Source organism: Netta rufina (genome assembly GCF_964035555.1).
Source record: "Netta rufina genome assembly, chromosome: 21".
In the NCBI taxonomy this organism is placed as follows: Eukaryota; Metazoa; Chordata; class Aves; order Anseriformes; family Anatidae; genus Netta; species Netta rufina.
The window spans coordinates 9917706-9944601 of NC_140145.1; the positions used below are offsets into that span (position 1 = coordinate 9917706).

General features: G+C 41.3%; 1 protein-coding gene across 2 annotated transcripts; it reads right to left on the bottom strand.

Moving 5' to 3' along the window:
• Window positions 1-1557: 1557 nt before the first annotated feature.
• PPM1D (protein phosphatase, Mg2+/Mn2+ dependent 1D) lies at window positions 1558-26316 on the bottom strand. Of its 2 annotated transcripts, none has more exons than XM_084299660.1 (6): window positions 25666-26316; window positions 19330-19555; window positions 16858-16982; window positions 7710-7900; window positions 6694-6933; window positions 1558-2418 (listed from the first exon to the last, which is right to left on the bottom strand). In XM_084299660.1, the coding sequence occupies exons 1-6, from the start codon at window positions 26087-26089 to the stop codon at window positions 1864-1866; spliced, it is 1761 nt and encodes a 586-aa protein (XP_084155786.1). In that variant the 5' UTR covers window positions 26090-26316; the 3' UTR covers window positions 1558-1863. The 2 variants fall into 2 exon arrangements, with proteins under 2 accessions (XP_084155786.1, XP_084155785.1); XM_084299659.1 differs by having other exon boundaries at window positions 19330-19558.
• Between the last annotated feature and the right edge of the window lie 580 nt (window positions 26317-26896).

Here is a 26896-nt window from a genome sequence, read left to right on the forward strand (position 1 = left end):
GCACCACATTTGAATGTAACCAAGCTTAAGGAAAAATAAACTTGCCTATTTTCCTCCATATAACGTCTTTTTTTTTTAAACATTATAAGGAGCAGCTTTAGTCAGGCACAGGAACAGGCTCCCCAGGCAAGTGGCCACATCCCTGAGCCTGCTGCAGTTCAAGAAGCATTTGGACAACGCTCTCAGACATGAGGTCTGATTTTTGGGGTGGTCCTTGGGGAACTGAGGAGATGGACTCCATGATCCTTGTGGGTCTCTTCCAACTCGAATATTCTGATTCTATAACACAGATACATAACTGTTATACTTGCATTTTTTTTGTGACTTTTTTTTTAGTTGAATGTCACAAAGTGAAATTGAAAAGAGGCCATTACTATCACATTTTGATGCAAGGAGTGTTGCTAGATAAGTGTGTGTATACAGCTACAGCTAGCTTTTATGTTCTCTCTCTCCCCCCCCCCCTTGTAGCATACAATTTTCAACACCGGTTATAATAAAACTTTGTTAACCATAGGTTACAACCACATACACAAATAAATTCTTGAATCCAATTTGGACAGAGCTCATTACTTTCATCTTGTAAGATTGGGCTGCATTCACTGGCTGGATGAAAGAGAATTATACATTTTCAGAAAGTGTGCAATTCCTCTAGGATTTCTGTAACCATGGTAACATATATAGATAGCAGGCCTAATTCCAGCCAATGTTTTATTGTGCCAGCAGTAAAGAATTAGATTCTAAAAATACCACCCTAGCCCTTAGAATGAAGTATTGGCATTTTACTTCCCCATTAAAAAAATGCAGGTTATATATTGCTACACTTTAACAAACACGTCAAGTATAAAATGCCAAGAATCGTTGCCTAGAACAGCTACGCAGGATGTCCTGTTTCATTAAACAGCCACAGTGAAGGGAAGAGTATTAGATTTTAATGAATACAGAATGAGTGTACTTAAGCTTGAAATGATCAAAAAAGAAAAAGGCACCCCATCAAATTTCCACGTTTTATTTAAGTGAACATACACATGATCCACGTACTCAATGAAATTGTTGTAAAATAACTTAAGAACTTATGTTGAAAGGTATTAGCAGCACCATCAGTATTGGAATAGCAGAAAATTCGTGCTTCCTTAGGACACACATTTATGCCTGGATAAAAATGCCACCATTTGTAACAGGGATGGGGAATGGCTTTATAGGATGCTTTTGGGAGTTGGAATTTTTAAAACACAGTTTTTTTTGCTAAATACTTTGCCTATTAATGTTACAAAAATGCAACTAGATAAGATACTGCATAGTATTTTAATTAACAAAGATGTTGACATTGAGCCCCGTAAAGCAAGACTCAACATCTCTGCTTCCACATACATTTCTGAGTAGAGAAATCTAAAATTTAAAAACAAAATATAGACCTAGTGTATTCTCTAAAAGACACACTTTAGGTGGAACATATAGTACTACGAAAATACATATCTTCCATTCTGTTTAATAATTTACTTTAGTGAAAAAGTTGTGAAATTCTCATCACAAGAAGCGTATACAAATTCAAGACCTTAGTAAATTAACAAAAAAGACTTTAATTTTCTTTTAAACAAGGTTTAGCCCCGCTGTAACAATTATACAAGGAAGAAAAGAGACTACATGAAGGAATACAAATTTACACACATTTTACAGTGACTTATACCCTACACATCTACAAAATTCACAGTTATAATACAAGCAAGTACAAGGCTGGGATAAAGCTGTTCGATACCAAAAAAAGTTTCTACTTTAAAAAAGGATAAACGGGAAGAGTTTCAAAACTTCTGCACCAACTTTAAAATTCTAAGCAGGACAAAATACACTTCCTTACACAAATGCCCTTCAGCAAACACAGGCTGCTTTCCTGGGTGGATGGAAGAGTGAATTGCTGAGCTTCTTCTGGCCCCGCAGGCTGCGCCGCATGGTCAGCTTGTTTGAGTTTTTACGCTGTGGCGTTGTGGACATGCCTTCTGGTTGGACAGTAATGTTTCGACTCAGGCCACGCCTCGGCTTCTTCATAGCTGGGCCAGAGTTGGATTCTTCTAATGTCCTTTTAAAGTTCGCTGTGGGTGTCCTCTCTGCATCTTGGGCTTTTGTTTGGCCACTAGGAGACACCTTGAAGCCTTTTTGGTCCGTGCCTGAATTTGTGGAGTTGGAAGGGGAGAGACCTACTGACAAACCATTACTGTAGGATTCATGTATCCTCAAAGCCAATGCTTTGCCACATTTCTCCTCCTGTGGGCCTGAATCCTTCAGGGTTGCTCCTGACGAAGGTGAATTGCTTTTGGCAATCTCATTTGGCAGCTCTACGTATTTCTCTGAGATCATGTTGCTATGCACAAGGGAAGGAACAGACTCAGAAGCATTCAGTCGTGGCCACGGATCATCTTCTAAAAGCTGAAAGGAAAGAAAAGAAATACTTAGGCATAAATAAAATCATTTTACTTCTATTATCCTTTGAGGGTGGAGACTGCATGACAAAGCATTTCAAATTTTTTCAGAGATAGAAAAACTCCATAACAGGATCATTCCCCCACACACACGTTGAGAGGCAGGGGTGGAGAGGTAGAAACAGATGCATACTGTGGATCTGAGCTTGGTACTTTGTGCACAACAACTTTCTCAACGCTTTTATTTCCATCATTCAATTTGCAAACATCTCATAATGGCAGACAATCTCTTCATTCACAGGGCTGTTCAGACCCCTTCATTCCATGAATCTTCCTTTTTTTGCTGCTATAAAGCGAGTTATGTAAGGAATAAACATCTATCTTTGTTAATTTAGGAAGCCATGTCGAACGCAGTGCCTGCAGTCTGTCCTGGGATTTTCATGGGTAGCGTGTTCCAAAATGCAGACACGAGTCCCCTCATTCTGTGATGTGTGCACCCAAACTGCCTCTGAAGATTTCATACATAGGTGGTCAAGCATCATTAGGGCAAGCAGCAGAACTCTGGTAACATTTCGAACTCTCAGTTAGGGCAGAGCTAGATCATCAGCGAGAAGGATAAACTTCATACCCTAGGCGTCCTGGTCGTATACAGAAGGTAGAGCAAAAGTTCACTGGACAAACATTCTAAAAATAGAATTACTATTTGCTGTTTCCAATTCCTCACAGCTAAGTAACGCGTTTTATTGCCTAACTGTATGCTCTACAACTTGGAAGGGAACTAACTCAACCCAGACACTCTCTGTGAAGCACAGTTATCGGGTACTCTGAAGAGAGGCTGCTTAGCGTGCTGTCCTGAGAACCAGGAACTTGCTAATCCTACCTTCAGCTATTCATCCCTTCTGCAGCCTTTGATAAGTGTTTCTGCCTCAATCTCAGTTCCATCAACAGGAAAACGGGGACAATACTTACTTTCCCTATCCACAGGGGGATTATGAAAATTAGTATTTATGCAGTGCCCTGAAGATACGAATTATAACCTTATTAAAGATTTAATTGTGAAGAAATCCCCAGCTACTCAGCAAGTCCTTCAGAAGTAAATTTCAAGGCCACATTACATACCATAGATGTAAGGCAAATGGCAATGAGAGCCTTAAGAAATTAGTGAAAACTCAAACACACAAATGAATTAAACCATGTAAATACACCACCTGAGCAAGAACTGAATGCTTTAAGCTACAACAGAGCAACTTCAGCTCACCTTCAAAAAGAAATCCGGACTGCTCAACACTTTTTCAACATATAATAGTAAGGTTTGATAAAATGCACTCCGAAAGAAAAGATTATCAAAATTCTTTCTAACATCTAGACTTCGTTTTCCACTTCTAACTCCTCTGTTGCTCCACATGTATAGATTAATAAAGCCATTTAGTGCTTTTTTTTGTTTTGTTTTTACTACATTTAGCAACACAGAAGAGAAGACCTTTACAGATGGTTATTCAACTCATTTCATATGAACGCTAAGATGATGCATTCAGAACAGCCCTGGCAACGTTATTTAATCTGCTCAATTTCATTTCTGACATTGTGTCTCTAGCCAATACTTAGGTTTTATGTTTCATATTGTGCAAGGCACTTAACACTGTGGCTCTGATTGCCAAGATCTTTTGCTCAGGATGAATAGCTGAGATCGGGTGAGGCTTTAGGAAGCCAAATGAAGTCAGAGAATGGACTGCAGGAAGTCTGCTGAAGAGTGATGTAACAAAACAAGAAAAACAAAACATGAATCACCAACTTAATTTCTCAATCTAGTCAATCAAATTCCGTCACTGGCCTCAGGAACAATAGAATTAATTTGGTATTAGTAATTGATGCCAGAAGGATATGTAATTAAGAAATACATCTATTTAATTGAGAAACTTTGATTTACTCTATTTCCAAAAATTAATTGTTTTTGGAAGGTAGCAGTTGTTAACAATCAAGGATATCCAATGCTTTTTTCCTCCATTCTCTGACAAAAGATCGAATTTCTTTTCATTGCTACCTCTTGTTTTTCCTGACCACTCTTGCCCATAATCATGCCACAATGACTTGTAGGAGTTCAGACTGATCTGGCAACTCACCTCTCATTTCTTTGCAGAGATTTTGGAAAACTTCAATAGGATTTTTTTTTTTTTAATTACTTACCTAATTTAGATCAGCTATTTACCTGTGGCTTTATGTATCAATGTATTTAAATACTATTTTGCTAATGGATATTCTCATCAATTCCTCTAATTTCTTTTCTGCAATCAATAACATGATTGATTGCACAAAAAGAGCTTTTCCCTCCTACAAGGAGGACAGTCCAGCCATTACAGAAACTAGAGGTTTTGAAAATACATCTTTCCTTTCATTGTGGTTTCTTATCTAACTGGTAAGGTTCTCCACACTAGGAAAAACCTGATCTTACTCAATGATATACTTAACTGAATACACTTACAGATAACTGCACAAAAGCATACATGGGGACACCGCTGCCCAGACATTTTACTTGTTCTGATCTTCCTGGAGGCATTTGTCCCCCAGCCCCTCAAAATGTTTAATTATTCAGACAGTACAGGGGCCTTTCTTTGTCTTTTTTCTCCTCAACTTCCTCCTTATATTTTTCCTCCCATCCTTACAGGTACTCTGAGAGGACAGTTGTATATTGCCTTTCAAGTAGAAACTTACATTATATTAATACTTTTAATAAAAAAAAAAATAGGGAGAAAACAGTATTTTTTTATTTTTTTTTTTAAATTGGCAACACCACTTGTAATAAAGGACAAGAGGAGAAAAACATTAAAGTAGAAAGAATTTATACATGATACCAACGCATACCTGTAGCCAAAGTTTTCTTTTGGGTTTTGCACATTAAGTGAAAAGTAAACTAAACCCTTGTCCTACAAGGAAAACGCCAAAACTATTAGTTGTCTATAGTTTTGATCTCTCCACTACTCATGACCACCTGCTGCAATTCATATAGGTTCACACATCACAGCCCCCTGAATTTTCTTATACAGGGAGGGGGAATCTTCAGAAGGTATCTTCACTACGTCTTTATTAAGAAATGCTACTTCCTGGTTATTTTGCAATCAACATCGCTCAAGGCTTACTCAATAAGTACTGGTAACAGCTAGAGCACAAAACAAGTAGTACAACTTAAAAGTTCGGGAGTATTTACAACTCAAAAAAAATTCTCTCTCAATTTTGAGCTCTTTTAATGTATTTTGCTGCACTGGATGGAATGCAAGGAGAGAGAATGCCATTTTACTAGCAGCTTGTCTCTGCAAAGGGAACATTAAGGACTGCCCTTCTTTTTGCCCCCCCCTTTAAAAAAAAAAAAAAAAAAAAAAACTTTGCCTGAAGGCCAGTTATCCAAAGATGCTCCAAAACATCAAAGGACAGTTACTTAAATCAGGAGCAGCTGGTAATTACTGAAGCAAATATCCCCTCGTAACTCCACTCTAGTTTTTAGAGAAAACAAAGCTTCCAAACAGCTCTGCTTTATATTAATGGGTAAAGCTTCTAATCCCAAGAAAGAGGAAAAGATGTAATACAAGATCTAACAAAGAACGTTAAACCAGTTCAATGCCCATAGTACAGTCTCCCAATCCAAGCAAAAATTAACTTTCTACAGTGTGTATCTGAATGTGTTAATCCATCTGTTACCTTAGAAAACAACCCACATAGTTATGAACACCTCCAAAGGCAGTCTGCAATTTACCAGCTGTTGAGGTTGGTTGGGGATTTTGAACCTCTGACCCCTTTTTCAATAGTCTACTTCCAATTTTGTGCAAGAACTCAGATTTTTACGAAATACTGTATTTAAAACTGTATGAATTACATGCGTAAACCTACAGTAATTATTTACGTTGAAGAGGACATACAGATCAAGAACTACTACTAAGTTATTTGGATTTTAAGAGTTACAAAAACACTGTATCCTGACATTCAGCAATTCTGAGACACTCCTACTTTAATACTCTCTCTTTGGTGCTCCAAAATCTTTTAAGAAATGTTATTAAAAGTTTTTTCTCCAAAGCATTGCACACTGACTTACAAGAAGTACTGAGGATATGGCCAGGTAATAGCTGTCAAGTTACTGTCCTACGATTGAAGTATTTTATTTAGCCATACATACTGCCTAGTCCACTGAAGTTAAAAAAAAAAAAAAATGTAACACTAAATGATGGTTTAAGTTGAGAGTCCAGTAAGTTCAATGTGGAACATTTAAAACGCTGAAAAAAAAAAATAGTGTTACCTTGACAGGTGGGGTACAGCAGCGGGAGGGTGTCATGACATTCATATCAGGGCTGCTATAGCAGGGACTCTCTGCCAAGTTGAGATACAATTCTTCATTTTCCAGGTTGCTTTTGCTATCCTGCAATGGTGAGATGCAGATTACGATGGCACTGGTGTTATCTGCACGAAGCATGCGCTGCCTCCACCGGCCCAGGGCTCTGTTCACCAGCATTTTGGCACAAGACTGTCGGTGCTCTCCCTTTATGTTAGAAGAAAGAGAGAAAGCAATCAAGTCCACTTTACTTCATAAATTGAAGACAGTTTATGTGGCACAAGCTGAGATAATCTACTCCTATGTCATGTGCTAAAGTAGCTTGATCCAGGAACATGAGGAAATACTAATTGAAGCTTTAAAGTCAGTTTATGGTAGAATCCACATATACACACACTGAATGCTTGGAACTTTACAACTGATGCAAATGACTTCTATAAATAGGCTGGCCATAGCACATCCTGCAGTCTTTCCAGAACTCTTTCAAAGGGTTTACAGACTATTTACTAACTGATGCTCAGATGCTCCACTGATTAAATTCTCTCAGCTGTTTTGTATAATAAACCCAGTAAGAATGTAATTCAGATTTTTCCCCCCACAAAAAAAAAAAAAAAATCACAAAAAAGCAATTGACAATTGTCTGCATTGTAACATGTGTTTTAATATGAAATAAATTTTGGTTTCAGACAGTACTTTGTATAACTTCCTTACAGGAAGGTTTTTTTTATCTTCTTAGTCAGATCCCATCCTGGTAGTCAAATTTCCCCCAAAAGGCAATTAAACATTATTAACACAAACTGTATTTGACAGTACATGCAAGCAAAGTATCAGCTGCACTGTAACAGCCTCTGTGTTATGGCAAAGTTATTGAATATGCCTGAACAACAAAGCTGTTTGGTACATTACACACATACTAGACTCAGCAATTTTTAAGAGGAAAGCAGCGTTAAATTTCCCCAATGACTGACACCAACTGTGCTCACCATGAAGTATTTTTTCTCCTCATGATCCTGGCACATGGAGATAGCATCCTGAGGCGGGATCATGTTCCACAATCCATCACTGCCAAGGATAATGTATTTGTGCTTCTGGGGGTCAATTGTGTGCACACTAGTGTCAGGTTCAGGCGACACAACAAATTCACCACTGTAGAAGTCGTAGCTCCACAGATCACCTAGCAAAGAAGAAAATGTTTCAGAACTGTTATATTACAAGCAATATTATTCTTGGAAACTACTGAAAATGGTTCCCATGAAAACAATTACTACCAGCCTCAAGTCACCAGCAGTAATGCAATGCAATTTCAATGCAATTACTGTTCTGCTGCTGTCACTTTCTGATCACATTTATTGATATGGAGATATTTAAGTAAAAATGTATTCAAACCAACCTATATTTACAAGAGGCCTTCACTCTCAAAACCAAGATTTTCAGAGAAAGAAGGAAAAAGATTAATACCTGAATTCAGTGGAATCTCAATATCCAAACTAAAACCTATTTGAACAACTAGGGTTATCCTGAAGCAGAAGCAAAGCCTTATTTTAAGTTTGTTGAACCCAAACCAAGCTTGCAAAAGTCTGCCTTTCCAGTTATGGGCACAGTTTAAAGCTTTGCAGCCAGACAATCTCTCCCCTGCTTGTACAGAGAATCATGATACAGTTTGTAAAATTAGGTTGGGAGAAGACCATGCAGCATTAGACTTTAGCCTGAATGACAATGTGTTGCTCTGCACAACCTAGAAAGAAATGCTCAGAGAAAGAAAAAAAGCAACCAGAAAACAGAAAACCTCAACCCAAAATTATCCACAACCATCCAACCAATACAGAAACACACATCTTGCTGTATGTGTATTTGTCCATGCAGGTGCCATGGAGAAGGAACAAGGACAGCAAAGTATGAGGCTGAAGCCTTTCCGTTATTAACTTTTTTCCTCTCATTTCTCCTCCGTCCATAGCATTATCATCACTCTCAAAGCCATGCAGCACTCAGAGTGCCTTTCCAGCTGAACACCATGTGCGAAATCGCGGACTTGGAAAGAAGCCACAGGAGCACAAGTAGCACCTGGGTTCCAGCAGGAAAGCAGAAAATGAGAGCTAAAGCCTCTCCCCTGGAAGGCCTCATGCAGTGAACCTTTCTATTTTTAAATCTTCCTCGCTGTGTGAATGAGTTTGGGGTCACCTCACCGATGCAGATAGCTTGAACTGAATGTAAAACAAGTCACATTTAGATCAAAACATCAGCTGGTTCAAGTGCTTCCTCCAAGCCATCCTCAAGGAAAAACCACTCCAGCAGAAAAAATTATTTTCCATATTAACTTATTTCAATCTTATTTACCAGATACACACAAAAAATGTCTTTCTAATGTTAGACTTCTAAATCAAGAATGGTATTCCATTGCTCTAACACTTTTTCTTCCTTTTTACACAACTAATGCTACAAGGGGAGTTTTCTATACTTTCTGGTTTTGGTAACATACTATATAGTACAAAAATTACCACTAAATAGTTTATTTCTTGTTGCTTATCATTACAGGAAAGTTATTTGCAAGCACTGGCTGTATTTTTCTGTGCAGAACACATGGCTTTAGAAGGAGAAATTAATAAAAACGTCAAAGAACTCCAATTTAAAAAGGCACTATTTTTTTTTTCTTTTTGCTCACTTCAAATAACATGTTCATAGCTGCCTTCTACATCCTTCACCACCCTTTTAAAGATAATAAATAAGCTTTATGTCTTCTTATTTCCTTCCATTAGCTTTGCCTTAAGCTACCAACTGGCTAAAAAGACTTCTCCAGAATCAGGAATACTTCAACTCAATTATGCCACTTCACAGCAGCAAGCAGGGATGGTCCATCCTCATTAAAGCACCAGTTCACCTCCATTGCATCAGCAGTAGACAAACACATGCTTCTAATAAATACTAATTAAAAGCCGAGCCTGCTCATATAGAGGAACATTCTCCCTCCACAGACTTGCAACAAAGCCAGCCAGCTGGCAACAAGATCAAAATAAATACTGTAACAGAAAAGCTGAGCTCCAGTGCAGCAATTATTATACATTAATTGCCAAAAAATGTCTTCATACACTGAGAGTTCTTCACATAGTGCCTGTCACTGACACAACAGGTAAAACAAACAAGAGCTTGGAATCTTATAACAACTAGATCTTGGAATCAGTTCCCAACATGGGGATTTTCTTTTGCTTTTATTCACTAGCATGCCCATTTATGAAAACTCAATGTTTTCAGCTGAATCATTTTTTGATTAAAAATACTTTGCTGTAATACAAAAATAATCTGATGCTGTTTAGTTTTGGTTCATCCACATACATGTCATCATAGCCATCTGCTGCTCTCCCTGAGAAACAGCAGAGTTTAAATCACAGGGATTTCAGAGAGCCTTCCTCCAAGAGGCAGAAGGCTCCTCGCAGTGATACCCGGAACATCACACTGCTTATAAGGGACTCCACCAATAAGGAACTTGCTGAAGGGCACAGTTTCTGGGGAGACAAGGAACCCACACCTCACAAATCACAGGCCCAACTCCTAACCAGGAGCTCAACCTTCCCAGTTGCCTCTAAAAGCCTTCAAACCTCAACATCGTCTCTCAGTAGTATACTGACTATACGGTAGTAACCATCTTTGGCCAAATCCATGTGCAAATCTGTAACTAAGCCAGGTATCTGCAGTACTGTCATTGTCATCTCAAATGGAGGCGGATATGGGGGGGAATAGAGAGAAAATGGGTCTAGCAGATACAACAGAAAGTAATTTTCCTTCATGAAAAGGTAGAATGGGAGCTAGACTAGTTCAAGTACTCTCAGCTTCTAAATTTATTAAACATACGATTTTGAAAAGACATGACCTGCATTCTTTTAAACAATTTCCTGTGGCATCACCTCTGTCAAAGCGGCTTTCTGTGTTTGCTGTACTCGTACAGTGAGAACCACATCTCGGTGAGTTTTAAATTCAGCTGTACTCATCACTTACCAAGGTCCAAAACCATCTAGGAAATAACACAATAACTGACGTATACAAGCTGTGTGATTACAGACTAATCAAGCAGGCAAATGATCCTAGGTAGAAGAGCACTGCATAAAGAGTACTTCACATGTAGGATTTGTAAGAATTACTCTAACTCCGAGGCAGCAAAGGCCAAGCCATGTTATTAGGACAAGGCACTTTTTTCCTCTTTTTTCTTTTTTATAAATAAAGGGCAGAGCACCACAGACTAAGCCAATGCTTTTTAGAGCTGCTGTATAGACGGAATACTAATGTCAGCTGTCTCTTGCTCTGGCCAGCTGGAGAGAAAAGCATCCACAGTGGCTGAGAGGTATGTGGCAAACCTAGAAGGAAGTGACTTTACATGGGACCCTCTCTTTTACAATTCTGGGAGAAAATGAGGGAGAGGAAGGTAAACCACAAGGCAGAACATATTTTTCACGAGGCATTTCAAAACACTAACATCTTTAATTCTGTCCCAAAGCAAGCAGACAGACGAGTGACTCTTTACCAGACTGGAAAGCCAAGATAGCAAGATGATGTGATATGCCAAAGGCTAGTATTACAGAACTGGAATTCCAGGTTCTCAGACTTCACTTTCAGCTACACTATTTTTGTTCTTAATTGAAACCCACACATTTACAAAACTTAACAGCCTTTCTATCCTATAAACTTACAGCCAGGAAGGTTTGCATGTTCCTTTTCCAAACAAAAGGAAGGGGGGAGATTGTAATAGTTCCTTCTAATCTACCAGAAAAAAATTGTACCTGTTTCTTGGTCATGACTAGAACCAGGTTAATACATGAAGATCTACATGAAAATTGCATTGCATCTTTCAAACAAAAAATAGATATTTGAAGTCATATAATAAAGGAGCAGAAAACTAATACAGCTATCTATAAAAATATGAAAATACGTAGTCTACCTTACTATTACCTTTTAAAATACAGAGAAAAAACACCACTTGCAACTCAGCTGATGCCAGGAAAGTAACTGGTTATAAACAAAACAACCCATCATATAAGTAGACTGGATTGGATTGAGCCCAAAGCCTTCTTATAGAAAAAATATGTCATAAATCAAATTGATCATTTATGTTTTGGGAGAATGCTGTTTTGAATACAAATATCTTTTAATTTTAATAGGGGAAATAAAAGTTTACTTTAAGTCACAGTCAAAAAGTGACCCAATTTGATTAATTCCAAATCTTTTAAAATCGAAATGTGTCTAAAAGGTCTGTTAGTACAAGAGAAGACTTGCAGCACTTCCCTTTTCCACTCCCCATGAGGCAATGCCGCTAGGAAGCTAGGCAAGTCTCAACATGAATACGGACAGGAACCACTTCGGGCGATTCAGGCCGAGTTGAGGAGAACATTTTCACCAAAACTCATGACAATCTGATCCTATAGCCACAAGAGGGCATCTTCACAGCAGTGTAACGACAAACGCAATATAATGTCCCACTCACAGAACCTAACAATGATTAAAAAGTTCAGTCTGAGGAACAGGGATGAAACTGAAGGTAGCAGTGGGCAGAAAAGCTACCCAGAAGTACTCAGGGCTTTAAAATCTTCACCATTCCTTTAGGAGCTTCATTTACATATTCTTTAAGTCAAACCTGCTGCAAGAATTCTACCCTCCACACTGTGTCAAAAATGAAAGCAGACAAGAGGCCCCTATTTCAAATGCAATTGTTTCATTTGCTGTTATAACAAATGGTGATTTGAAAACTGCTCAGAAGACAGTCTCAACAAGACTGCTCATCCCTGCTCGCATGTTAGTAAAACAGGCAAAAGAGAAGAAAGGTGTTTGAGTCCAGGGCTGTGGCAGAGCATACTGATTAAGTAAGTGTAACAAAAAAGCCTGAGAACGAGGATGCAGAGTAAAGATGAGAAACTAAAATGACATGCAGAAAGGTACTCATGATTTTTGGCATTCAGCTAAAGCCTTCAATGCTAAGGTGGCGTTGCAATCTCTAAAACACACAGTCCTGTACAGCATTTGTTAGCTAAAGACAAAGGATAAAACCAAAGAACACTTTGGTGACCGAACCTGGATGAAGTACCACCTCCAGGATAAATATTCGTTACTGCTTTTCTACTGTAAAAGAAAGAGCTAAAGAGGCAAACACAGAGAGCTACAGCCAGGCAAAAGCAGGAAAAAAGCCCCCAAACTTTCTCTTTTGAGCTAAACAGATCCACATGTGCCTTCACGTGTTCTGCGTTTTGTACAGGCATACGTATCTATCTTGTCTTGGGGGTGGAGAAAACTGTAGAAGCTGCAGTAAGACATCTCCAGAACAAGTCTAGAAATCCAAATACACTGCACATTTATATAAAGCAGTATCAGTAAAGTCTGTAGAATGCTGTGCAGCGTTTAAATATAACTTACTGGCTTGTGTAATCCATTACAATTAATCTTCATGGTGTGGCCTACACACAAGCAGGAAAGACAACCCAAGAAGCACATACTGTCTAACAACTCTGCCCATTCAGATTTAAAATGTGTGTGCTTATGTACACACTCACCAAAAATTAAACCCTTAGACAACAATCTACTTAGATCATTTGAGGTCAACCACTCCCTCCTCCCTAGGGTTTCATGGTATGCATGCTCAGAGAGCTTTACAAAACAATTCTGGCATGCAGTAGGGTGCTCTGGAAGACAGCTTCCATATCACTGTCAGAGCCACCGTTCTTATAGCAGCTATACATCCAGAGTTCACTGTTCTGGTACATAGCTGCTTTTAGGGGTCAGCAAGAAATTCATGTTCATATGAAAAAAATCAATCCTGTATTGTGGAAGCCGCTACACCAAAAATATGGGAATGGTGGGGACATAAGATATCATCTTGTACTGTCACAGCCTTGTATTTATCATCCTGCATTTTGTCCCAGAAACCAAAGGTTTGCATTAATATATTTCGACAGCCAGCATGTGCTGAAAATGTAAACTTTCTGCTAGCACAAATCCGGCTACTATGCTACACATTCAGAGTTATTTCCTCTCTCAGTTCTTTCCCCAAGAGATGCACCTGTAAGCATGCTCAGTGGAGCCCATCCACGATGCCTTCCTGGCTGCCACATGGAAAAAATCCAGCTTGTAAATCTACAGCAGAGAGACAGTAACTAATGCACCATGCACACACGCTGTTCAAATCACACCAGCAAGTTACACGAGGGCTTGCTGCCCCTGAGCACTCAGGCTGTATGGTATGCAGCCACTTGCACTCATATCCTTGCCTTACACAAGGGGATTCAAGTATTTTGAGTTGCCTCACACCTGTTATAGGGACGGGCAAATAAAATGGTCAGTTACCATGGAACTCTGGATGCCGGGAAGCTTACACAAAGAATTGCACTCGAAGGAAACAAAACGCTCTTCTGATCAGAATGGGTAGCAAGTCCAGAGGTGAACAATTCTCTGAGACTGCGAGGGATTAAGTATCTATTACGAGGGAAACTGGTATAAATACATTTTCATTTCACAGAAAAGGTTAGCAGAAATAGCTATGCTCGGAATGCAGAACACTGTGCTACAGCTTAAGATATTTCATTAGAAGACATAAAACTTGCATACAGTAAGAGCAGCATACAGGTACTTTACAAAGACAGTACAAAACCTAAACACTTCTGACTTGTTATGGGACTATAAATAAATAAAACATCACTTAATCACAGTGGTGCCACAAGAAGCAGCAGTAATAAGAAGTGCATACCACAAATGCTTATTTTAGGACAGAAAGACACTAAACAAATCAAAACAGTAAGGGGAATGTCAACAGAATTAAGCTGGCTTAAAAGACTTCTAACACACCAGTATCCTGTCTGCTGTCCAAATACTTGACCAACTTGTTTTTCCCCAGTGTTTTATTCCTGCTATTCAGATATCTGCCCACTTTAAAGACAGTAAATTCACAAGTATCGGTTTATCTTGTAAGCGTGGGGCAGTGTCAAGAGACTCCTGCTGCCCCACTAAAAATTCTCATCCAAATAGTGAGTCTGGGGCCTGTATTCTGCAGCATGGGATTTCTGTTGACAACAGCCACCAAATTTGGACTTGGCAAAAAAGAATCACTGTGCAAGATCTTCGCGGGCTTGACTAGAGTATTGGTGACCACTGTATGCCAGCACTGATGGTTACTACTCCGCTTGGAGAGGCTCCAGAGTAGCAGTGCTGTGCCAACCAGGGTAGCAATCTGGGAGCCAGCCAAGAGGTCGAGCAGGCTTCCATAGCTTGAATGCAAATGGTTTTAGTTGTGGTAGGTCTTTTGTAAGCAGTGGAAGGGGCATGCTGGCCTCAGAAAGAAGTTAAATCCTGTTTCCAAACTGTGAGCGTCTGTGCGCCATCTGGGTCCCACAGAGCAAAGCAGCTGCGTTCCTTTTTGCAGGAGGTTTGTCATACCTCCTCAGAAGGGGATGTGAAAAGGCTTACACAGACTCCTTGAGCAGGCAAACACCAAAACACTGCCACATTGTAAACCCCTTTCTCCTACACGATTGCAAGACGCCAATGCCCCCTTTTAAGCGTTCAAATCTAACTATTGACACCAAGAATTGTGAAGTGTTCCCATTTCTTGGACCTGAAACTCCACAGTAATCCTCTTCATCGACATAACTGGAAAGAATGCAATAGGGGGCTAACAGATGCATCATTCCTTGAATTCCCATCTGCACACAGAACCCAGCCAAATCCTTTTGTTAAACTTGCTGCAAGGAATCAGATCAAAAAATCACGGAGCTATTTAGACAAAAAAAATCAAAATTGTAAGAATGAAAGACTTATCAAAATGTAACCTATGACGAACACTTTGCAGAAAAGGGGAAAGGAAGGATATGTTGCTTGGTGGATGAAAATCTTTGCTAGTCATCTATTAACTCCAAAGAACTTACTCAAACTCTCAAGTCAGTTTTACTAACCATAAAATAAGCAGCTAAATATGACACATAGTAAGATTTTTAAGATATGGAGGAAAAAAGTCAGTAAACTTAAATTTTTAATTTTATGGAAAAGATAACTTCAGCCACCTGTGGCCTCCTCCTTGATATGTAGCTATCTTCTACAATGTTAATTATCGCTGCAAAATGTTTAACACTAGACAAATCCATGCAAAACACGTATCACTGCCTCTGAAATAAGATGCAGTAATGTTATGCACTTATCACAAGAAGACAGTCCCAGGAACAGACTGTCCCCGTGACACACTGCCAACTGATCTAGGAACACTGACAACACTATCACATAACTGCCGTGCTTGCCAAGAAGAAATTAAGTCACAGGACAGTTTTCACAGGTAAAAACGTGGTACATTTCCATAAAACCTAACCTATACTGGGTGTATCTGGATAGAGAACTCCTCACTGGGGCAGAGGGAAGTTGAAAGGAAAGAAAATGTACAGCAGATTGGAATTCTGCAGTGAAATTTAAGGCAAACAACTGACTAGAAAACAATAACACATATGGGCAAGAGGAGGCAAACTTCAAGTTATGAAGTACTTCCCAAAAAAGAATTCATAACAAGTTTGCTCGGTATTGTAATATGCCTTTCTGTCTTCTGAAAGAAGTGTTCCTAAAAAAAAAAAAAAAGTTTCCCATTACCACTACTTTTGCAAAGGCAAATTACAGATAACACACACACACACACGGGCTGACTTCTATCCTTTTGTTAATTCAACATTGTCTTGGAAGAAAACAGCTTCACCATGAAAAGGAAGACTGAAGTAACACATATCCTATGCAGCAGAACTTAATCTTACCACCACTTAGTCAAGAATGACTGTCCTCCCCTCTCAGCCAGACAGTGTGCTCCATGTCTCGGAGGCACTAACTGCTTTGTATGTTTCCATTTGCAGCACAAAGTACCATCCTTGTTGTAAGAGTGACATTGGAAATCCTGCATGTTGTACAACTAGGCCTTTATTCACTGGTGACACCTTTGACAGCTTTATTTGAAAAATCAAATCCATAATATATTAACAAGCTTTTATAAGGCCTTTGCTTTTAGAAGGTCTTATAATCAAGGCAAGCGACTGAATTCCTTTTAACCGAGTGTTTTGGCAAAATGGGGGGTAATTCAGTTCTGGTGGCCTGCATGGAGTGGTGTCTCACTTCCCGAACACGGGCACCACTTACCAAGTGCTCTGGCAACTGCTAGGAACGGAATCTGGTCAATGACAGTGCTGCGGCGCACGGGGCCATTGTGAGTCAGCCGAGGTCTCTTCCAAACGACGCGATTCACGCCAGACTTGTTGATCACACTGAAAGCATCAGAAAGCGGCAGGGGTTATAAAAAGGAATGGAAATGAAAGCATGAGAAATTGTTTCAATGACATTAGAACAGTTAAGTCTGTAAATATGGAGTCAATAATGACAGCACCCTCAGTGAGGTCCGCCACACAATTAAGTATTTCAAAACACCTGGTATCACTTGTACAGTCTCATTCCATATTAAGCCAAAGGGAAAAGTGAGAGATGAAGGGAGAGGAAAAGAAAAAAAGTAGAGGAATGAAGAGTTGGAAGAAGTTCTGGCTAGTTGCAACAACCAGATGTAAAAGTATCTTTTTTATCTGTCAGCAAAAAAGCAAAACACAATTTGCTTTTCTCAGATGAAGACCATCAACATCAACTCACTTGGGTGGAAATATCATGTAGTTCTTCCCTCAGTTTTCGCCATCTGCCAAAGTTTGGCAGTAAAGAACATCACAGTACAGTTGGGAAAAAAGAAATGAGCAGCCTTCTGTAGGAATTTCCTTACTGGTGCACCAACATGAGAGAGAAATAAACAAGGGATTGTTCATCGTTATCTGAAAGCAGGACACAGGAAGAAACAGCTCTGCCTTTAAATGCTAACACCTGCTCTAGGGCACTGAGCACAATGGTTTTAGTTCTCACAGGTGACTTCAGAAGGGTCAAAAGAGAAGCTACTGTGCAAGTGAAACCAACTATTATGGGGCAGAAAGAAAGAAGGGAGAGCACAAGGTACCAAGAGAGAAGAGGTAATGGAGCAAGGAGCTAGCAAAGTTTGGTCCCAATCAAGCCAAGAACTAGACACTTAAAAGCTAGCTTTTATCCAAGGAACAGCCAATGGTAATTAGGAGCTGAGGCGCTCTGGAACAGCCTCAAGATTCCTCATACTGAAGCTATTCAAGATGCACTTCCTGAGACTTCAAAGGCCTTAACAACAAGGGCATGTTTAGCTCCATCCTTTCACATGCACAGTGCAGCAGTCAAACACCACATCCTAAAATCCATCTCATCCATTTGTACAACTAATGACCACACAAAGCTAAGCCGTTATCTGAAAGGCTTCATTCCACACTCGGAGACTGGTACTAGGAATATCCTACTTTTAATGAGCAATCCAATCATGCTCTCACATTAACTTTTCCCAATTCACTCTCATGACAGAGAAGTCATTAATAAGCGTAACTGAAGTTTCACCTCACTCATCGCCTCACAACAGCCTGTACAGCCTTTAACATCCAGCTGGGAAAAAACAGGAGTATTTGTAGAGAGCAATTTTAAAAATATATGCTTTTTTTTTTTTTTAAACAATTTCCACTGATACAAAGTTCTAGAGAATGTTTCTTCAAAGCTTCGGAGACTTTCAATCACTGAGATACGTGACTTGGAAACCCATACATTAACAAATTTAGGCTAATTTAGTGTAGCTTGCAGTTTTGCTTTCTGAAAAGCTACCATCTGAAACACAGCTAACTGACCAGCTTCCACCTGCTAGAGATACAAATATCTAAAAGTTAATGAGCTGACAGGGTTCTTGTATGACTGATGTCAACAGGAAAACCTTCAGTGATCTCTGCCTCTGAACTGCTAAGAGAAGGAAACTGTGCCCATCCATCTGGTGCAGTACTGTAGAACGAAAGAACAGAGAGCTCCTGTGAAGCTATGCCAAATCCGAGCCCTGAGGTTTGTCTCAAAACATTAGTGCCATCTGACGAGGCTGCCTGCTTTCACCCTCAGTCACAGGGAACATGCATCAACCACAACTTGGAGATGTTCTAACTAACATCTGCCAGCTCCTGACAGTGAAAAAAGTACTCAACGTTAAGATATATGTTAAAGCGTCACATTTTAACATTTTAAGCATATATTTAAACAGCAAACTCAGTATCATATTTCAAATTAATATCTTTAATGTTCCTTAAACAGCAGCTTTGAAGAGCTTACTGAACAGCCGTCTACCTCACCTCAGGAACAGTGAAGTGTTTTTTTTCCCCAAAAAATCCATAGAATTTAATGAAAATAGATCAAACCATACCTCCGCTTACAAAGTTATCAATGAACACTTAGAACTGTAACCAGCTCAGCCACAGCAGAACCCACCAGGAAATTAAAGTTCTGTTTATACCATAAACCACTAACAAAAAGCACAACAGTGTAACACTGGAACACCAAGTTACTACCCAACAAGCTAGGAATCAACAAGAAAACAACAAAAACAGAGCATAGAGAGAGAAGGAATATAAACAGGCTGTGAGACTGACTGACACCATCCCCTAAAATGAGCAAGCTTAAGCCCAGTTAAGAGAGAAAGACATGGATAGCACTCAGATCAAACCTGAAGTGAAAAGCATAGACAGTTACCTGCCCCCGAGGCCTTCAATTCTCTCCCTTTCTTTGGGAAGTTCAGGCTTGTGGTCCTGCGTCACCTCCACAGCTCTCACAAAGTCATCTTTGGGGTCATCCTGGACTCCCAGCACCACTCCTGAATCACCAACATGAGCAACGTACATCTTCGACCCGCGGATAATTACCACGCTGGCAGTAGTTCCTGATGTGCTCGGGAGACCTGTCATGGTCTTTGGCCACTCTGCTGCAGTGAGAAAAAAAGCAAACAAAAATACCTTTGTTTTCAATGCTGCAGAACCAGTAACGTTTTGAAGATCAAGGCTGCGTCACAGAGGTTTGCATTATGTTTCAACAGGGTGTGCACACAACTACGGCCAGGCAAACCAGTGCCCACAGGTCCCCCCCCAACTTTCACAACATCACTCCCCCAGCTACAGCTTAAACTGAAACAAAGCCAATATGAAAGCACGGAGACCGGATTCCAAAAATTATCTCCTCAGGTTTAAATTTTCCAAGCATTTCTAGAAGAACAAGAGTATGTGGGAAGTGTTACTTGAGTGCTGACCAGATCAACCGTGTGTTTTGTTAGGATTCTACTGTTCACTTCCCTGCCTGAAGAGGAAGAAACATAAATCCGGTCATTTTGCCTGGACATCAAGTTGTCCGGACACTCCTGATTCTCTCAGAAGGAAATAAAAATGTTATTTTACTTTTATATTTTAGGTTGAATAATACCTCAGCCGTTTTATTCGTGTTTCCCTTTAAAGGACTGAACAATGAAGATTACTTCAGTATGCTATCCAACATCAAACCTTTTACAGAGAAGATATTCCTTGAATTCAGAACAATAAAATACCTTTATTAGTATGAACTGTGCATGGTTAGGTTAAACTCCTCCTTTCTCAAATCGTTTGCCCTTAATTTCTTATTACACTACTCTCACAATTTACATGCAATTGAAGTTTCTCTTTCATGCCTTTTCTCGTCTATTTCTGTGTCTACACACTGGTTGTTCTTCCAAAACACCACTAAATGACTGGGACAACATCCTAATTAAGAAAGATTAGGCATACCAGTCCTCCTCCCTACTTCAGTACCCTCAGATAGCAGACTTCAACTTATCAGTTGACTTCAACTGTCAACAGCAACCTCATGTTTCTTCTTCGCTGCACACCCACTCATGTCTTCAGACAAACTAAGAAGGGGGACTCATCTCCTTGTCACATTTTGTCTTCTGCGCTTCGCAATCCGTGCTTACACAGTACAATACAACAATTCCACTGTGATGCATTCTGTTTGCAGGAAATAGTCAGGCCAGATAGCCAAAGCACTGTTTTGTTTTTCTCTCTACAGCATAACAACACAAGAAAAAAAAAATCATTGAGGCCTTCCTCCCTGTGAAAATATTTTAAGCTGCAGACATGTAAAGCAGAAGCAAAAGATTAGGACCTTATTACATTCCAGTGCCACTGAACAATGTTCAGATGCCCAGGGCAAGAAAAAGAAAATAGGGACGATGTGCTGAAGGGGAAGCACGTTTATAATATAGACGGCCTCCTGATAAAAGCTGCATTTCCTCATTGTTAGCTACCAAGATATCCAGCATCATTTAAGCATTTAAGTCCTGACAGAGGCTTCTAGCTTTGCGTTCTAAATACTAAAATACACTTTCTCCCTCAGAGTAGCATTATTTCAAGAGCAAAAACATTCAATCAGCTTATTGGAAGTACTTTGTCTGGCAATTTTAACTGTGGATATTAAATTTAACACATTCCAAATGGAAAGCAAACAAGGGAGGAAGCCAAGTGGTAATGACGACTTCAACCATGCACTTAACAGAAAACAAGCTGCAGCTAATGAGTTTCTGTCAGTGTAACAACCCCTCAATAGCAATAAAATATATTAGAGAGTCAAATCAGTCTTTATGGGAAATGAAGAGCACAAAGTGAAATCGCCCACTTATGAGAAGAAGAATGATAGAGCAGCCTCGGTTTTTAGGCTCCGACAGAACTAGAAATTACATCTGCCCATCATCGAGGCATTTCACAGTTTATGTCTTGCTCTTGGTTAGAAATGAGTATTACACATAGCACAGCACACTTCTTTCTTTAGAGATTGGCTCATCATAAATTAACAGAAGTGTCAAAACTCCTGAGCTCTCTTCCAAGCTCAAGTACTACAATCAAAGTCACTTACCCAACTCCCCCACACATCAGGGCTACGTTTTTATCAATCTTATAAATTAAGCAATAGGACATCTTTCTGCAACAATTTTCCCTCTATTTGAAAGACACCACCCTTCACCCAGCTAATTCCAACTGGTGTTATAGCTGGCACGTCAGCCAGCACCCTGAAATCATCACCTGCTACCTAGGACAGTAAGTAGCAAGCGTTTTGCCTTATGAAATTCGACTTGGTTATATCCCTTCCTTCAACACTTAATTGTCAAAAAACCTTAGTGCAAACTATATGTAAGCCCTTAAAAAAAAAAAAAAAACAGGTTGCTATCACGAATTCCTTGCTGAATTTTTCCTGCATACTACCACAACCCAGTAAACTCCAAATGCTATTTTCAATGCCTATTCTTGTCATTTTGTTCTTTCTTTCTAGTATTTAGATGCAAAATAAAATAGTTTTAACTTAAAAAAGTCCTACATTTCTTCTGTGCGATACCCCAGTAGTCCAAGTGATCCACTTAAGATCAAAAGGCATCTTCTCCTCTAAATAATTAACAGAATAGGCAGTCATGCACTGTTATGAGCATTAAACTCCTCCACTGGTAGAAACTTCAGCTTCAGTTGCCTTTTCATTCAAATACAGACACACCACTTATTTTCCCCTACCTGGCCACACCAGCCCCAACAAAAAATGCAGGTTTTCTTCGCACACATCCCTTCAAAGCAACCAGATGAAAAGCCATCCCCTTTCGAGTTTAGAACTTTACTTTGGTAAGTTCAGAGCAGACTGTTACCGACTTTTAATACCACCAGTTCACAAATTCAAAGAAATCCTGACACTACAAAGCTCTCAAAACAGGGCTCACACTTCAACATTATACCTGAAATGTCCATGCATTTCATACCACTTCCACACCTTTAGGAAGGGACAGATGTAACTACGTAGCATGCCAGGATTTCAAAGTTAGTAAGAGTTTCTTTGTGGGGCCCACATCCCTAATTCTGTACTTACTGTCATATAATTATTAACCTACATACTAGAAACATGACTACATCCCAGAATGGACACAACTCCTCTACAGCCAGGGGGGTTTAGAACTGAAAAACACATTGCTCATGAAACAGCATGATGCACAAAGTGAACCAGCTGATGCTAATGGCAAGTAGGAGGTAAACCCACATCTGCGTCTAGCAGGGCACCAACAACATTGCCCGACTGCTACAGACTCACAATACATGCCCACAAAATATCACATTTCCCAGTTTAACAGATGCACTTCCCACTCTTCCAAGACAAAATAGAAAAAAAAAAAAAAAAGAAGAGCATGCATGTGAAGTGCTTAAGCTATACAAAGCCATCAGATTTATAATCTACTTTGTTCCTTACAATATTAGACGGCTTCAAGAGAGAAATCCATGCAGTGTTTTAAAACAATTCAAACTACAACACCTCATTTCAATTTGGTTTGATTCTAAAAACCTTGATAACTTTCAAAAAAGTAAATGCTATATGAACTTTTAATGCACCTGTAGACTAAAAAAAAAAAAAAAAAATGTACATTATCCTGAAAACCTGCATTGCCTCCAGTGGTCTAGCTCCTTTTCAGATAAGGACACATCCATAAACTCAAACATTGCTAAGAATAACCCTGACAATATGACTTCCTTACAGAAGAAATTAAAATATTTTAGTTTTATTCTTCAAATTAAGTTTAATGGAAGAATTATAAGCAATGCAGGAGCATACAACTTTCTAAGTTTTAACTAGCAATACTAGTAACTTGTACTTTTTTCAACTAAAAAATTGTTTAAGTAGTACCGAGATAAATTTAACACTTACAAACAAGCTTTTGACTAGACAAATGATGAGTTACAAAAGCAACACAATGCAATCCCCAGTAAAGCCCTGTCAAAATCTAGGACCTGCAGAGCCTGCTTCTTGCAGAAACCTTTCCCATCACTGCTAGTTGTAAAAACAGGCTTCAAATACAATTTTTTACTTTGGGAGTTCTAGCACACAAAGATTTGGGAATTTTATTAATATAATTAACCTCACTAATCACCAGCAATGACAAAAGGGTGTTCTTCTTTCTTAACGTTTCTGCTGTACTCATCACCAACACATTTCGTGTTAATCACAGGAGATGGCTGCTGGGGTAGCCCACTGCTTCCAAGAGCCCAGAGCACAAGCTTCCCTTCCAATGGCCATCCACTGCGAGCAATGAAGGCTCCGTGCTTCACACCAAAAACCCAACCCAGCCTCCTGCCCCCGTTCCACAATCCTAAAATACCCAGTCTCTCCAACACAGAGTTAAAGATCCAGACTACATAAAATGACGTGGAAAAATTATTACAAGCAAGATGGGCACTGGGATTTCGTAACACAGCGTGAGAAGTTATAAACCAGATTAGTAATTGTTTTATCCCATTACACTCTAGCTATTAGACACATGCAGAAGAAACCAGCAAGACCAAACATGTTACTTAGAAGAAAAGTTTACTGTATACCCTACCTCAAACTGCCATCAAATACAGCCAGAGCTATGCTGTTTTTAACAACAGTTTAAATTAGTTCCACAACCAAAGTATTATTTACTAAACACATTGTATTAAAGGAGCATTTCCTGCATTCTGTCACTTGCCTCTCTCCATTTTGTAGCTACACATGGTTACAGTGACAAAGAGCAGATGAAGGATACTACAACCAGACAACCGATCTCCTTATCTTTCTCCCCACACCACCTCTCCCTGTGTTCACACATCCTTCTCCTTATCGTGCAAGTCTGCAGCCCAGGAGGCCGTGTGCCCATTCACCACTTGTTCTTCAGCATCAAGGTTATGGTCAAGTTCTGGCGCTTCTAAAATTCACACCCTTTCCTTTCTGCCTGGTATCAGCGTGCCCTGACCTCGCCATTCCTCCTCTTATATCTTTTCAAGCATCTGACACTTGTGCAACTTCTCTATTTCGATATTCAAGGAAAAACAAAAAATGAAACCATTCTGACAGCATAATACTCTCACACCTCCCTCCTCCCCAGCCCCAAATCACTCCACCGAAACCCCGCTGTGCTGTAAATGCAATTCTTGCTTTTCATGTTTGCCTCCCAGGCCCAACTGTCAGTATTCTTTGTCTACGTTTTTGATCCAATTTTACTGCGCTCCCCTCCTGCCTGCCTGTTTTTATATGCTTGCTATTTATATATTTTCTCTTTCTAGTGCTTTCAAACGCATAAAAGAATACGTATTACATCATCCACACATATCTACTTATGTTGGATATTAATGCACACATAATAACGACCATACCCTAAACCATAACCTTTACCCTTTCAGGAAACTCGATTCTGCAGTATCACCAGATATCGGGGAGAAGGAAGAGGACAAGAATGATTACTGACACCCGTCCTGGCACTCTTCTTTGCCTTACCTGTTTAGGACCCCCACTGTCCTGCTGCACTTAAGTAACTGAGCCCACGTATAACCTTAAGGAATACCGAGCGTGTTCTGTTTTGGCAGGTACCCTGCATATTCCCTGATGCTCAAACAGTCAAGTGAGCAAACTACAGCCCTGTATGAAACAGACACATTTCTCATCGTTCCATCAGGACTCAACAGAAACAGCTGGGATCAAGAGACAGGGGAATCAAATATTTTAGGCTGCTAAAATAACTTCTCATGACACTCTGCTCGAGAGAAACTTGGGGGGGTTCCATGTAATTCCCCAAGACAACAAGACAGAACCTCCTCTGCTAAAGGTACCTGGGACATCCAACTTGCGATACCTTCAGAACAAACTACAGCTCTACACTCTTCAGCTACACAGCACAATTGCCCTGTAGTTTGTCCTCAGCCCCCGATTCTCTCTCTTCCTCTCCCTCTGCTCTCTACTTTCCCTCGATTTTCCACACCACCCGCTTCAACGCCGCGGGTCGCAGCCCGCTTGGTGCCCAGCGCCCCGCGGGGCTGGAGGGGGCTCGGGGCGGCCGTCCCACGGCCGGGAGAAGAAAGAGCCCGGGGAAAGGCAGCGGCGGCGCCCGGTGGAAGGGAAGGGGACAGAGAGGGGGGGTCCCTGGCCCCTCGGAGGGGCTGCGGGGGGGACCGGCGAGCCGGGGACCGCCGCCTGCGGGAGGAGGGGACGGGGCACGGCGGCGGCCGGAGGGCGCCTGGAACTTACGCAGCTTTTTCCACATGGCCCGGTGGCAGGCGATGAAACCTTTGCGCAGGGCGGCGCAGACGGCGGCCGGCTCGGCGGAGCCGAAGCCCTTCTGCTTCTTGATGAAGCCCCAGAGGTTCTCCCAGGCGAACTGGGCCGCCTCCCGGCCGCCGTGCCCGTCGCACACGGCGAAGAAGGCCACGGAGCGGCTCGGGGGCCGGCCGGGGGGCAGCGTCCCCTCCTCGGCCGCCCGCGGGCCGGCCCCGCTCCGCCGCCCGCTCTCGCCGGGGGGGCTCCCGGCCGCCGCCGCTCCTTTGTGCGGGGGGCCCCGGCGCGCCTCGGCCGGCGGCTCGGGCTCCACCACGATCTGGGTCACGTCCTCCATGTATTTCCTGCCGCCCTGGTCGGAGAACACGCTCACCCCCAGCGAGTACGGCCCCTCCATGGGGCGGAGAGGGAGAGGAGGGGGGGGGGGAAAAGAAAAAAAAAAAAAAAAAAAAAAAAAAAAAAGGAAGGCTCGGCCCGGCGCCGCCCGCCCGCAGCCCCGCTGCTGCCCGCCGCGCTACTGCCGGGGGCGGCGGCGCCGCTGCTGCTCGGCCATGGCCGCGGCCCCGCTCCGCGCCTCCGCCGCTCCCCGATCCCCGGCGGGGCCGCGGGCGCGCCCCGCTCCGCCCCGCGCTCGCCCGGAGCCCGCCGCAGCGCCCCCGCCTGGCCCGGCCCTGCCGCGGCGGAAGGGGCGGCCGGGAGCGGAGCGGAGCCGCCCGCAGCGCGCCCCCTGCTGCCCGCCGGGGAGCCCCGGGCCACGAAACCCGCCCGGAGCAGGAGGCTTCGCTGACCTGGGGGCGTCCTGCGGTGCTCCGCGAGGTGTTGGCACGGCCGCCTTCAGCTCCCGGAGATGCTTCTAAGGAGGCTGAGCGCGGCACTGAGCCTCGCAAAAGTGTCCGGGCTCGCTAAGACGGAGACAACTCTCGGCACGAGTGCTGCAAGTACTTCGGATTTCCTTCCCTTAACCACCTCGGAGTCGGGAGGACTTAAAAATAGGAGACGTGCCGGCAAAGCTTTGCATTTCTAGAGCACCTAGGGATTTGAAAACCTGTTACAAACATTAATGAATTAATCCGCGCTAATCCAATGAGATAACTATCCCTCCCCTATTTTACAGGTCTTTATGCCATCAGATCAATCGTCAGATCAACAGCCAAATATAGAACTGAGAAATCCTGCTTTAAAGAAGTCTGCCCGTTACATTTCA